The following is a 15,026-nucleotide window of genomic DNA, read 5'->3' as shown; positions in this document are numbered from 1 at the left end:
AAGCTGTCCACATTGACCGCTCCCAAAGAACTGGGTGGATTCAACGCTCCTGATTTCACCAGATACTGGATAGTAGCCCAATCGCAGTTTGCGTCGTATTGGTTCAATACCACTGATCCCCCCCACATGTTCGGCTGGAAAGACTAGCGGTCTCGGACCGTGTGATAGGTTCCCTGATCCTCAAACCAGCACCCTCTGACCCAGACTCCGCGGACCCAGTTGCTGCCACGTCCATGGCATTGTCCAAACTCTGGGCAATGGTTGGCACGCCTCATCCGTTTCACGGTGACCTGCCGTTATGGAACTTTCTTCCCGATGTCCCTCATATCCCACAATCAGTCGTATCACACTGGGCGGATGCTGGCTTCCTGGCACTCCGTGATGCCTATGAACGGGAGAACTTTGTTGAGTGGCTGGATCTCCCCCCACCTCTTAGAGGCCGGCCTTCAGTATGGCTACAATACTCCTCATTACGTAAGAATCTAAAACTCCAAATTCTCTGATTTCCCTGCCTTGCCCCCAGATGACCCAATAGTGGCAGAACTCTGCCCCTAAAGGAGAGGTAGGAGCAAAGTGTCGAGGCTTTACTCATTACTGCAGAATATGACGGCCCCCTCCTTTACAGGGTTGAAACACGCGTGGGAAGAGGATCTGGGAGTTGAACTCACTAACGAGAGATAGTCCCGTATGTGTGATCACACCCACAATGTATCCTATAACACCAGATTTAAATTAATACAATTCAAGGTGCTACACAGATACCATCATAACCAGTAAGACTACATCGCATGTTCAACACCGTTCCTCCCAGCTGCCCCACGTGTGGCATGGATCGAGCTACCTACATTCACATGTTATGGCACTGCCCCCGTCTCACTCAGTTCTGGTTGGACGTCTGCTCCACGCTATCAGATATCCTGGAATATATCATAGCCCCCACCCCATTACACTGCCTAGTACATGATCTCCCAAAGCTTCCCCGCGACTCTAGGAAGCTTGCAGGTCTGGGCATGCTGTTGGCGGGCCGCTGTATACCATTATGCCGGCTCTGTCCCAGGGCCCCTACCTATGCACAGTGGCTCAGGTCGATCACATGGGTTCACGATATTGAGGAATCTTGGAATGCAATGCAACACTCCCACTCGAGGCTGAAAGACATCTGATGGAGGTTTCGGGACTATATGGCTGCCATGGCCTCACCTACTGACTCTTTGTCCTCCCCTGGGGGCTCCCCATAGGTGCTGCTCTTTTTTCTGATATAGCTGTTGATATCCAGCCTGCTACCTCACCTTCTGTAAAGCGTAATTAATGCATGATGTGTGGCTAATAATGTACGTTGTTGATTCCATTGACGTATTGCCGGTGCCATGTGGCGCCTTGTTTGTTACTGGTGTGTTGTCAAAATAAATAAAGAAAGTTTAAAACAAAAAGTAAACGGTGGCATTGGACCCTATGGTAGCGCTGCTTGGCTTGAATACAAGGCTGGCCAGGTCATATAGGAAAATGGCAGGCCTTATGCTAATTCTGTCCAGAAGACAGATAAGCCATGGCATGGTGGAAGGGACCTGAGCCAAAAAAGGCACAATGCCTGGAGGACATTGCCTATTGTCACGACTTTGAACTGGCATATATCCGTAAGCTACTACTACAAGCGCAACCGCCAGATGTGTGGGGGTTATATGTGCAATTCTTGTTGAATGGGTCGGGAAGACCAGGCTTGCCGGACTGAAAGTGGTGCCACATGTAAACTTGAGAATCCTGCAATGGAGGATGGGGGCGAGGGGTTCATGGATTTCCTGCAATGGTGACTGATGATGTTGGAGGGAATAGCGGGGAGGGGAAAGTGCAAACCGAAGCTGTCAGCAAGAACTGAGACCTGGGACAATGGCGGATGTATAATCTTTTTTCTTTTTCTTGCTTTCATGGGCAGACACTCTGAAGGTTATGTTCTGGATGGTGTTGTTGGTCTATGTTAAAACCAATAAAGAGTTTAAAACAAATAATGTTTGCAATTTTGCACAATGTGTTTATTATGTCACTTTTTGTAAGGTTTGAGCATAAAACCAACCAAAACAAAAAAAGGCCAAAACTCCAGGACCAACAGCCGACCAGACATACTGATAGGGATCCACAGTGGTGCAAGCTCCCCTGGATACCAAGGGGACAGGGACGACTCTAACCTTCACAGGAAGAAGGCTTGGTGATAACATATTTACTTTGGGACTCTGTGTTAGGACTGCGATACCGGAGCACTGAGTTTGAAACATGAGGAACTTTGGAAAACAAAGCACATAGCTTGGGAAGCCATGGGGGGAAAAATGTCTAAAAATAAGAAGAATACAAAGACAGTGGTTAACTATATCAGATATAGAGATTCATTACGGAAGTGGCAGGAGACTGAATATGCATAAGTTACTGACAAGCCTGAGAGCATCAGACGAAGGAGTCAGCAGGATTGCAATCACATCCCATTAAAGTCCTGCAGACCAGGGCCACTAGCAGAGGCCAACATGGAGTGAATTGGCAAGTGATGCATGTTTGAGTGGGCTACAAGGGGCTAGAGAGCACTGCCTCAATACCTATGCAAAAGAATTGCAGATCCAAGGATAAAGATTACCTAAATCCATCTCAGTATAACAGGAACCTGCAGAGGGCAGAAAAGAAGCAATCTGTAAACATTGTTAATCTATACCAGATGTGATGGAGACAGAACCATGAAGCATAATGGCATTGTATTAGAGGTGTGGTGTTAAGTAACATGTTGGATGAGGTTGTATGCAGAGGAATCTTTAGATACAGAGGAAACGACTGGAACTGTGTGGGAAGGAGGAGGGAAGGCAGACCCTTCATTCAAAATGTAAATGGCATTACACTTTTGCACCTTTGTCTCATCTAATTACTGGGATAGAGCCTCTAACATGGACCAGAACCACTCTTACATAGGCCCAGAGCTGCCCTCCAAGTCAAGGGAAATTTTAAAGGTGTCCCACTCTTGGTGTCTTTTTTACAGATGCCTTTGGTCTAAGATTTGCATTGCAGTGAGAACTTCTAATGGAGAATGAAGTTCCGCAGTTGGAACTTGATTACCCAACTACCATTGGAACCAACCTTATTCTAAACAGTCACTTTGGTATATGGGTGCATGTAACGCTTAGCTAGGAATTGTTGATGAGAATACTGTACAAAGTAAACATTATATCAACTGGTTTAACTACCTAATGTAAGCTATGACACGCACATCTTACCTATATGAATCCTTCACATGACTTCTCTGCATCACATACTAAGGTTTCAGAATTTAGAGCATTTAGCCATCTAGGAAACAATTCTAAATGTTCCAATTGATCAGACACAATAGATGGGTGGGTGTGAGGGTTAGACAGTGATAACTGCAGTCTGCACAGATCATGGTTTCTGAATGGCAATTTTAAGTATGCTAAAAGATCTTTTATGATCACCAGTTTAAAACAAACTATTTTATAAAAAATAATTTACAGTCAATGAATAAGACTTTCCTGACCATTCATTGCATGATTTTTCTTTTTTAGGGACATTTGGAAACTTGCAGAATGCATGAAGTAATAGAAGAGAAATCAGACTGCAATAATTTAAATGTATTGTCAAAGTGAAAAACAAAATATGTAGAGCAAGCACTATACCATAATTTGGCATAACGCCAATGCACTAGATACTCAAGTAACTTTGCAGAACTTCATGTACATTAATATCCTCGACTACCTACATCCCTTCGCAAACTTTTTTTTTACTTTGTAAAACTGCAAATTCAGTCTTGAGTGGGTTTTCATTGTGAAATTCTGTATACCCACAGGTCTATTCGAGCCTTGATACTGGGACCAAAGACCTTGAAAAATATCTGCGGTAGAGTCATAGAGAAGAATTTCTGTTTTAACAAAAAAACAGATGGCAATTTACCTGAAACAATCCAACACTGACCCAACAACATCGTCTGCCAACTCTTTGGGAAGTCGTCCAGTCAATCTTCCAATCCTAAAGAAAGGGAAAATATAAAACTAGCGTTGTAATGGAATGACTTGTGTACAAAATAAACAAAATAAAAATTCTAATTTGGCTTAAAAGCATTTCAGATGCAGCTGGCACAAACGTCCTAGGATCAGGAAGGTAATACAAGACATTATGGTATTCTGATGGATCATCTGGATCCTAGAAAAAAATGACAAGAGATTTGCCAACATTAACATTATGACAAATTAAAGATGCTGAATTAGTACCCTGTGAGAGTCAAGCAGAATGCAACATGCATTCTGATTGGCTTTCGTCGGGTCCTTACCCGGCCAAGAATCCTTTGATTCTCGGCCGGGACTCCAGCTGCCTTGTCCTCGGCAGGGGGGGGGGGGGGGGGGGGGGGTGGGTGTGGCAGCCCCTCAGCCAATGAGGAGGCTCGAAGCGGGGCCATCCCCGCTCCGAGCCTCCCCACGGCTGAGAGGCTGCCTCTGCCCCCCCGCTGGGGACTCGGGTAAGCTTTTTTTTTCCCTTCCCTCCCTCCTCCTACCCCACCCCACTTACCTTTTTGCTCCTGCGTCCCTGGTGGGGGACGATGGCAGCCTCCAGCAGTGTGGAGACTCTGCACCTCCACGCAGGGACGAAGGAACGTTTTTTTTCTCCCCCCTTCCCCTCCCTAGCGCCCTCCCAACCCCACTTACCTTCTGCTTCTTTTTTTTCGGGAGCGGACGGCTGCCATGGAAAGAGAAAACGGACTCCCGTTTTCCCTTTCCCGGCGGCCATTTTCTTGGGCGTTTTATTTTCTGTCCCGAAACTCTGCCGCTTTTGGGACAGAAAAAAATGCTTCGCTCGGGCCTATAACTATGGGCCCCGGGGCATTACCTGAGTCGGTAATGCCCCCGCCGTTCGGGTCATATTGCTTAATTAATGTCAATAACATTAATGACCGGAAGGGTAGATAGGTTGAACTTTTCAAGGTGATAAGGACAAATATACTGCTGAAAGATAAAGATTAAACGATACACAGTACATTTCCTACAGTTGGAAACGTCTAAGTAAGATAAAAGCGAACATGTAAGTAATTTCAGTAAATAGATACTGCTGTCGAAAGGCAGGTCACAGACAGACTTTTGTTGGTGTTGTTATGGGCGATATTCAATGAACAGCGTGAAGATGGTAGAAGGTACATTTAGTTAACAAAAACCTGCCTTTTATAGCAATGCATGCATGACTTAACCATCATGCAGCAAATGCGTATTAGCAACTGATAATGAACAGACCTCTATAGAAAAGCACTACATAAAGAGCAAGGTATTATTTTTTCCTGGAGGACAGGTAAGAGAGGGAGTGAAATATTTTCCTGGATTCCAAGCAACTGGGAAATCTTTTCTGTTACTAGATCTGATCTACAGGTAGTTGCCCAGTCTGCTTTCCTTACGATTACTTCTCCCCACCACCAGGCTACCTGATCCAGTATCAAGAGCTCTCTTTTCCCTTCACTTAGTAAGGAACATGGGATTTTATTGAAGCAAGAAAACTACCAGATCAGCAAAAACGTGCAGATTGCAATGACCATGCTTTCCCTGTGCAGACATCCCCACACTCGGGCAGGACTTCCCAAGATCCATTCAGGCTGTGGAAAGCATCTTTCCCAGAACTCCAACATCTAGCAGGACAGCTTTAATGGAATAACTCGCCCAGCCCCTGGGTGAAGGATGTGAGATATGCCACGTCTCTGTCAGGTGTGAACGGAAACACATCCCGGCAATCTGGGCACACACAAGGGATATACTCCAGTGCATTCAGTCAAAAAACATACTGGAAAAGTTCACACCTGTCCAATCAGCAGCAGGGCTTATTCCAATTAAACGGTTCTTTGTGGTTTAATCAATTACAGTTTGTGAATGGACATAGTTCAACTTGTGGGCATGCCGCCCCACCCCCGCTACAACCTGCCTCCTTCTATCCTCTTCTACATATACATACTGTGATGTATCTGATGTCATCACTCCTTTCCTGGGGATAGCTTCTCCCCATGTGGCCAGGCAATGGCAGCCACTACCCAATCCTGACCCTGGAGGGTAGCTATATGAGGCAGGACCACATGTGGTACATGTGGGGAGGCGACCCTTAGGGGATGACACAACATCATTAGAGGAAGTCACATAGCCTCCATTGCTTTTAAGGGATGTGCCCTCCATTCTCACGTCCTGATGGCATTTTGTAGCACACTCCCTCAACCATTTGCCAGGTCTACTTCAACTAATCCTCAACATCACCCAAGGAACATTATGTTAACAATTGACACAAGGAAGAGGGAGGAAGCAGTGATGATTACTTCTAATAGGTTCCAAAATCAGCTTTGCCAATATCATAGAAGGAACAACATGACAACAACCGAGACGAGAAAGAGGGACGGAGCAATGAAGATGACTAAGACTGGTAGACCAATATAGTGGTCTAGTCTTTGGAAGTTGGTCAATCATGCCAGGAAGTTTAAATTGGCTACAGCTGACAACAAGGGGAGAGAGCTGCCTTGTGCCGCGGCCTGTGCGGACACCGGTCAGAACGCAGAGGGAAAGGACACGAAAGCGAATGCAGACAGCATGAAGGGTAATCACGGTGCAGGAGCCTGCAGCATTAGAGTATGAGGCAGCAGTAACCATGCACAGAATAGGAGGACACAGTGAAGACACAGCAGCTAACAGGACACACAGCAAGCCAGCAGATCGAGAAGAGTAGAAGCGGAGAAATGGGCGAGACGCATGAAGCACCCAGTAAGCCCAGGGAAGACTTACGAGTTACCGGGTTGCCTTAAAAAGTGTGCCGTTTCATTAAAGGAACACGAGAGAGGAAAAGGGAAGGCTATGAAGAGATTAACATTTTTGCAGACAGGCATCGGATGATCGGATTCCAAACTTGGAGTGCTGATGCAGGAGCAATGAGAATCATTTGGCTTGATTGCTCCTTCATCCTCAGCAGAACTTGTGCTAGCAATGGCGTTGGAGGGAATGCATAGAGGAGCCGCCCCATCAATGTCAGTAAAAGCACGTCCCCCAGTAACTGCAATTCCAGGTACCTGGAGACAAGAGGGAATTTTGCATTGCCGCTGGTAGCTAATAGATCAATTTTCAGATGACTCCATGTTTGGAAGATCTGATGCACTTCCTTGTTGTTCAACTCGATTAGGGGTCCATGCAAGCTTGTCCGGCAGGACAGTGTCTTTCGCCGGCAGGTGCTCTGCACTTAACTAGACTGCGCTCAGAGAATCTCCAACCTTGTGTCTCTGTGCTTGTTGGTATAATGCATGAAGGTTGTATCGACCGTTTGTACTGTGACCACTTGGCCTGCTAACACTGGCTGGAAAGATTTCAACACCCAGCGGATTGCTCGGAGCTCTAGAACGTGGATGTGGAGCTGAGAATCCTAAGGCGACCATGTGTCTTTTGCCTCAAGTCCGCCAAGATGTGCTTCCTGGCGTAATAGGGATGCATCTGTTCAGAGGAGCATGAAATGGCATACCTGGTGTTCGGTTCTGCTTTATTTCCCACCACTGTATCGCTTTGTGAAACGTTGGTAGCAGACGAATGACATGTTCCCATGATCTGTAGGTTTGTGTCCATTGGTGGTCCAGTGCTTCCTGGATTCCTCATTCGTAACCTGCATTTGGGGATGATGTATATACAGGAGGACATCATGCCCAGTAGGGATTTGAACCGACCTACCATGGTGGTGGCATTGTTGAGAAACCACGGGACTAGCTTTAGCATTGTTGATATTCTGTCTGCTGACAGCAGCACCCTGGGGTTGCGCGTATTCAACTTCAGGGCTGGACTTGGCATTGTTGATGGAGAATTCTAGAGTGTCCAGCATGGTGGTTGTTCTTGCAACCGCTGCTGTTGCGAGACTGTACAAACATGCCTTTATCAGCCAGTTGTCTAGGTATGGGAACACCTCCATCCCGGTTCACCCGAGGTTCGCTGCCACTGGTGCTAGGCAAATGATTGGCCAGTCCAGACATTTTTAGCCAGAGCTCTCTGTCAAGCCATGCCATCATTGCTAGTGCATTAGCTGCCCTCACTGTAAGGGAGGCTGGAGACCTTTGTGCCCATGGCTTCCAGTTTGCGACCTTTATCTGGAGGGGCTGTCAACGGCGAAGAAGGGTTTGCCAACTTTTTTCGTGCTTCAACTGTAATCAGAGTCAGGCGTTCAAGCCTTAGGAAAAGTGGGGCTGTAGCCATTGCTTTGTACTTTTTCTCTGGCCGTGAGACTAAGGAGGGAGTAGACAAGGGATTTGATCAAATCTTTTCATCCACTTCCCAAATTGAGCACAGATTTATTTCCTTCACAGGCCACTTGGAGATGAAAAGGGGAATGTTGCTTTAGCTATTATAGTGTGGAAGGGATAGTTTACGTTTCTGGGGCCTACGGATCCCCGAGACAAAGCATGTGAGGGCGTCATTTGCCTTTGCTGAGGTGATGCACCTCACTGTGATGACTTGTTACCCACTGCTGTTGGGGATGCATTCCTGTGTCTCCTTGCCCCTGCCGTTGAAGTAGAGGTTCCGCCATCTCCTTGATGGGAGACAGGCGGGGCCGTGTGCGACTGCTCCATAGATGACATTTTAGAGGCAGTTTCCTTACCTTCACAAGAAGTTGTTTCTTCATGGTGATGGCTGTTAACGCTTTTAGTGCTTGAGCATGGCATCTGGGAGCTTTCCTCATCTGAAGACTGGCATTTGGTTTCCAGATGCAATAGTAGCCTCCTGTATCTGTCCTGTAAGGTGGTGTTGGATAAGTTCTTGCAGATTACACACTCCTGGATATCATGAGGGTTCAGACAGTACATGCACTGCCCATGAGGTTCCTTCATGTAAACCACCTTCTTTCTGCCCCTGCAAAGGTCCTTGAACAAGGAGGGCCTCTTGGCGGTTTCTTCCCTCTCTGCCATGGCACCGGGTGCTTTCACTTGATGAAAATCAGCCGAGGAGGTGATTTTCCTGAGCACATCCATCAGAGTACTAACGTAGTAGAAACAGAATTTACAATCTGAAGATTTAAAGTGAAAAAACAACGAAAGCACAGAGAGCTAAAGAGGATTCCCCCTACTCTGGTAGACTGCGAGAAAAATCTGACGATGGCTGCCTGGGGTGGAGCTTAAACCCTGCCACCTCATTGGTTAGGATCATAAACAACCAAAGTGAGGTGGAGGGACTTCATAAGTGAGCGCTCTTCGGGCACAATGGGCAATCTGTTTTCCCTATGGGGAAAAAAATCTAATATTATAAATTACTGAGGATTCCCAGTGCGAGGACGAGGAATATTCAAGAGTGAATCTATGAAAGGGGGGGGTGCTGTTGCGCATGCGGAGAGATGGTTGCTCCTGTGTGAGCTCTGCAGACATCCTGGCCCGTAATGCGACCAACATTGCCATAACAGTTCGGTTCCGCCTGAAAATCACCAAAAGTGCTCCGCTAGGACAACAGAACACTTCCACAAAGTCTGGTCCAAATCGGTACCACGGGTCCTGAGATACACTGTGAAAGAGGTACCAAGCTGCCAGTGGGAGAAGCCAGCCAGCACGAGCCGCAGCGCAGGAGGAGGAGCCCAGCAGTGAGAGGACTTGAAGACTGGAGGTCCAACGGTGCGGTTCGTCTACACAGTGAAGTAGGTCGCGGGCGCTCCGAATCTCGTTGAGCGCCTGCTGACCCAGTGCTTCAATCACCCGAACAGGAGTTGCGGCAGGGTGGAGGAGCCCGGGAGCACTCTAACGTACGGTAGGGATTTATTTTGTTGCTGGGGCAGGAAGTGGTTGGGAATGGCCATAGGGATTAGTCAATGGGTGGGCAAATAACCAAACCACATCTACAATATTTGTGTCCATCCTCATATGCCATTTCTCCCTACCTGTACTCTAATGCAATAGTTTCGGCTTCTAGGAGACGGGGCAATAAAGAGATCAAAGAGAGGAGGCGGAGAGAAACCCATCCCCCGCCACAAGAGGCAGTGAGAAGGAATAGACCAAGAAATAGACAAGATTTAATGATGGTAGTACAAGATCAGATGAATACTAAAAAAGGGGAAGAAAACAAAACAAACATGCAGATGCCTCTTATACATAAAGCAGTAGGGATAGCACGGTATGTGCAATGGCCTAAATGGACAAAAATAATTTGATTAAAGCTCTCCCCCAGCTTATAGCCGGAGTCAGTAAATGGATCTATGAATTTGAAAAACGAACAGCAGGGGTAGCTTTAACACCAGGAGACCTTCAGAGTTTAATGGTCGCCATAGTTTGAGACCAGGCTGGGGACATATGGGTAAGGGCTGGGTACCCTGGGATAAGTCTTGCAGATAACAAACATGATGGAGCAGCCTTTAATGAAGGGCAAGGGTATGGGATGTCCTACAAAAGATGTACCCAGATACCCCTGACTTACATTCTTTAATGCAGTGCACGATGGGTGATGATGAGGACCCAGTTATATGTATTCTTAAGTTAAAGGAAATGTGGAGAGTTGAGACAGGAGGGCAATGGTACCATTTTTCTATTTTATCGTTAAGAAGGGATTACCAAAAGAGGTCCAGAAGGCACTAGATAGCATTGTGGGAATTGAAGCTAAAGGGTGGGTGGAGATACAAAGTACAATAGTCCACCATTGTAAAAGAATCAAGGAGCGAGACAGGGAGACCGCCCAGAAGCAGTAAACGGACAAGGCAAAACTAGTAAGAAACTAAATAAGGTTGACGTCCAAGCACCAGTTACGGCACCGGCTCAGGGGACAGGACAGGAGACACTCAACAAATTGTGAATGCCACAATTGCGGCACTATGGAGCGAAGGAGGACAGGAACAATGGGGTGGGGGGGCAGTAGCCTAGCTCACAATGGCTGAATAAAGGAGCACCAAGGGGAAGAGAAGGATTTCGAGGAGAAAGAGCAGGAGGCTTTGGGGGGATAGGGCCCCCGGGGGGGGGGGGGGATTGGGAACATCATGTATGGTATTGCAGGAGCTGGGGGCATTTCGCAAGGGAATGCAGGAACAGGCCTGGGATGGGATTTCATTATGGGGCATCACCTCCAGGGCAGGGATTCCAAAGGCCTCAAGGAATGGGACACCCGCCATTTGTCCGAAGAGGTCAAAATCAGTTCCCTTATGGGGCTGACAGGCAAAGGCAACGTGGACAACAACCACAGCAGGGTGAGGGAACACAGTTTAACAGAATGGCAGGGGGAACACGTGCCCCGTTACAAGGAGTTACAATGGCGGGCGCAGCCATTTTTCATTCCCCAGGACAAATACATATTCTGATTAGGAAAGCCCACAGAGAACGCTTGTGTTTCTAATACTATTGACAACCGCACACACTGAAGAGGAGCCCTTGGTGGAGGCGGAAATAGGAAACAAGCAATTTATATTTATGGTAGATCCAGGTGCAACTAAATCATGCATTATGGAGGGGAACTTTCCATTATCAGGTAAAACCCTTCACACGCAGGGATTCTATGGCGCCATTTCTACAGTTCCATACACTGAGGAGCTGGATATAAAAGTGGGAGGGAAGGTAGTACGAGTCCCCTTTTATATTAAGAGAGTTCCCTTGTTAACTTGTTGGGTAGGGATCTGCTCAGTAAACTAAATATAACTATATCATACACATAGCTCGAGCAATGGTAATAATCAATGCAATGGCAAGGGAGTCAGTAGTCCATGGGGTTCCTGTGGTCTCGGACATATTTGTCTATGGCATCAAGCTACTAGCAAATGCAGTGCCTCTGATCCAAGTGGTAAAAATGTACCTTTTTAATGTACATAAATAACTAGGTCCAAAAAAGGCTTTATTATGAAACTATGACTGCTTTACAGTTAAAACAAGTTTTACTCGCTTATTTAATACTCCCATTGAGAACGGCACTTCCTTTTTTTAATCCCTAAAAAATTATTTTACACCCAACTTTAAAAACTAGGGAGCAAAATACTCCCACTGAAAATTCTTATCTGGAGCACTGCCTTCAACTTCTCCACACGTGATGTGCACCTGGCCATCAACATGAGCTCAGTGGAAAACTTTCAGGTCAGTCTGGTCCTTGCGAATAAAGCAGTTCTCTTCTCATCCCAGACACAGGCTCCCACACCATTCCTCCCTGCTACAATCTTGTATCCGTTGGCACCACCCTTTGCTCTCCCTGGTACAATCACAGGCCAAGTTGTCCTTTGCTCCCCCCTTAGCAGCTACTCCTCGGCAGGCCTGGTTTTCCTGCAGCTCCCACTAATCAGTCTAATTTGTTATGGATTTGGATGGTTTGCTCACAGACATCTGGTAGGTCAAATGGAATGGCCATTATCCTGGGGGCGCTGGTGCACTAAATCTCAACAGGTATTTTGGCAGCTCAAGACCACTGCCCTTGCTCCCATGGGTTTGTCCTTCACAACCGGCCGCAGCCATACTCTTATTAGGCCATTCACATTCCTTTATAATTTCGCAAAGCTCTAAAAGGATACATTTGTGTATGCATATGTGCGTGTTCCCTACCTCGCCTGGGTTGGGGGAGAACTATTCAAACACAAGGCCTCATTTTATTTTCTCAACATGGCCTGCCAGGGCCCAGGCCTAGCTTCGTGCATGGTGACACTTCTAGGTTTCTCATCATTGGGCAGGGGACTTGTACCCTATGTGGTATATGCACACAGTATGTCTAACACTCTATAGGGGCGTATTTAGTTTACTGTAAACCTATTTAATGTATACAATCCATACAACTCGCACTACTCACCTATGCCCACAGTACCCCCCCACCCGCCACCCCCCTGTACCAGCAGATGTTTGTTTCCAGTATATTAGTATATTTTCAGTAGTCTGAATCGTTTGGGATGGGCTGGGATCTGAACGTGCATCTCAACAATTCCAGGAAATGTAGTGGAAAGTGATCCATTTGTAAGCACACTGGGTCAATAAAGTTGGTCACAACTTGAGGATTTGAAAACCACTTTACAGGAATGTTTGGGAATTTAACTTTGATATTTGGCTGAACCTGTGGTCCTATTAATTACTAATTATTAACTGTAACTTCACTTGATTTCAATCAGAAGTTATGAATTAATTTATGAACAATTGCTAATCGTCTGCCAATAGCCACAGTGCAAACTTCTTCAGGTTAACAGGAGAACGCTTGGTTCATTGCAAACGTTGCTGCACAGATATTGTACCTTTTTCTAGCGAGCAGTACACACCTGGTGTTATGTGCATCTACATGCTACAGCGACTGTAGAGTGGGTCTGTCCAGTAGGTGCGGATTATAACAGCAGTTTCATGGTCTGCTGTGGAATGGTCATGCCAGCATCATTTTGGGGATTAATGTACTACGAAATCCCTGCATCTCTAGGTCTGTTTGGATAATAAACATGGGCCAAGCAGTGTGCTGTGACCAGTAGACTGTTACTTCTGCTTTCAAAAGCACTGTTGTCATCATCATGAGATTGATCTAATCTGCAGCCTTAAGAATCATCCCAGCGGAGACTGCGCATGCGCGAGCCGCGCATGAAGAGCTAATCATCTCAGGCTCCCGGCGGCCGCGGAATATATCCTGCAATTATTCCGCATATCGGAACCACCCGACCTCAAGACACAGCACCCCGATGGCGGATGTCCCCAGGCAACAATAGCTGCGGACTGGAGCGAAATCGGTCCCGGGAAGGCGAAGAACGCGACCCCAGATTCGCCGGTGCGAGACTTGCCGCCATTGCCGTGCGGCTGCAGAGCGGCCGCTCCGCCCCTCCCCCCCTGAGCCATCGAGGTGTGGGCACTTCATAGAAGGCAGGAGACGGCCCCGAATCGACACCTACAGGCTGTGGCCCGGAGCCCCTCTCTCCCCGTGCCACGCAAGACAGCCGGACGCCTGCCCACGCTGCCGGGCCGGACCGGACGGCATATGAGAGGAAGAGGACAGGGGACGAGGCACGGAGCCGAGACCTCTCCGCCCCTCCCCCCCGCCACTGGTGAGACAGCAGCATCCGGGGTTGAGCCGCGACGCAGACACGGACAACACGGTGTCGCGCTCCCCCCAACAATATCGACAAGGTACGTAGAGCCTCTTCCCCCCCACCCAACGAATTGAGAGACAGCATCCCGCACGAAGGAAGGGGCACACCCCCCCCTCTCCCACGACAACAACAGAGCTGGGTGAAGGGGACTGAAGGCGCTCTCTGCCCCCACCTCTAAGAGCACCCTGTACTGGTGCGCATAACCTCACCCTCACACTGCGAAAGGGCTTAAAAGGCCCGGAGGACTGGCCACAAAGCGGCAACTCTGGAACACGATTGTTGGAGGTGCGAAAGCCCCTGCTGCAGAACCCGTAGCCCCACTGGCGAAAAGTTCTGTACACACACCCCACAAAAGGGGAACGGCTCCCGGTGGGGACGAGAATTGGAGCAACCCCCCCCCCCACAGCTCTACCGGACCGCTGCAGATCGAGGGCGTTGGGCACCACTACCGCTGGGAGACCGGGCCGTCACCCTACAATCCGGACCGTGGGAAGATAACACTCCTACAGAAGTGCACGTGGTGGGGTGTGCGTGACAGCGCCCCTCTGCGCTTCAATCCACTCAGGAACAGTACACATTCGAGACGGTGGGCACGGTCCTCACGTGTACGCAACTACAAGAAGCCCCCCCCAGTGGACCACAGACTCTCCAACAAGTATACCAGACCACCCAGAACTGGGGATTGGCACTTAAGCAACCCACGCAGCCCCTGCCGGTGCTTCGAATCAGAGACAGAGTGGCAGAAGATAGACGACCGGCGAGCCCACCCCGACTTGGTCCCCTCGGTGATCCCCGCGGGGCATCCACACGACCCACCCGGGCCTAAACCCTCACATAAACCACCGATTCGGCCATGGGCAAAGACAAGGTCCAGCGGGAAAACCCTGCAGAGTAAAATGGACCTTTACACAGTGGAGACCCCTTCCCGCCAGGAGACACAAAACCCGGCGGAAGCAGGCAACATGGAAGGAACTCAGGATCCCCAACTCTCCCTGAATGACTTA

The 15,026-nt window shown here is 48.0% G+C and overlaps 1 protein-coding gene across 4 annotated transcripts in view; it reads right to left on the bottom strand.

The window, feature by feature from the left end:
* TBCD (tubulin folding cofactor D) overlaps positions 1–15,026 on the bottom strand; it is a 2,839,019-nt gene that overhangs the window by 1,891,410 nt on the left and 932,583 nt on the right. For all 4 annotated transcript variants that reach the window (XM_069654539.1, XM_069654542.1, XM_069654540.1 and 1 more), the window contains exon 14: positions 3,934–4,008. In XM_069654539.1, the coding sequence (XP_069510640.1) occupies positions 3,934–4,008 (75 nt within the window). The remainder of the gene's footprint in view (positions 1–3,933; positions 4,009–15,026) is intronic.

The sequence above is a fragment of the Ambystoma mexicanum genome, chromosome 3q (genome assembly GCF_040938575.1).
Source record: "Ambystoma mexicanum isolate Mex_15411 chromosome 3q, UKY_AmexF1_1, whole genome shotgun sequence".
NCBI classification, from domain to species: domain Eukaryota; kingdom Metazoa; phylum Chordata; class Amphibia; order Caudata; family Ambystomatidae; genus Ambystoma; species Ambystoma mexicanum.
Note: the sequence above shows the minus strand (reverse complement) of the source record. Positions and strands in the feature narration are given on the sequence as shown.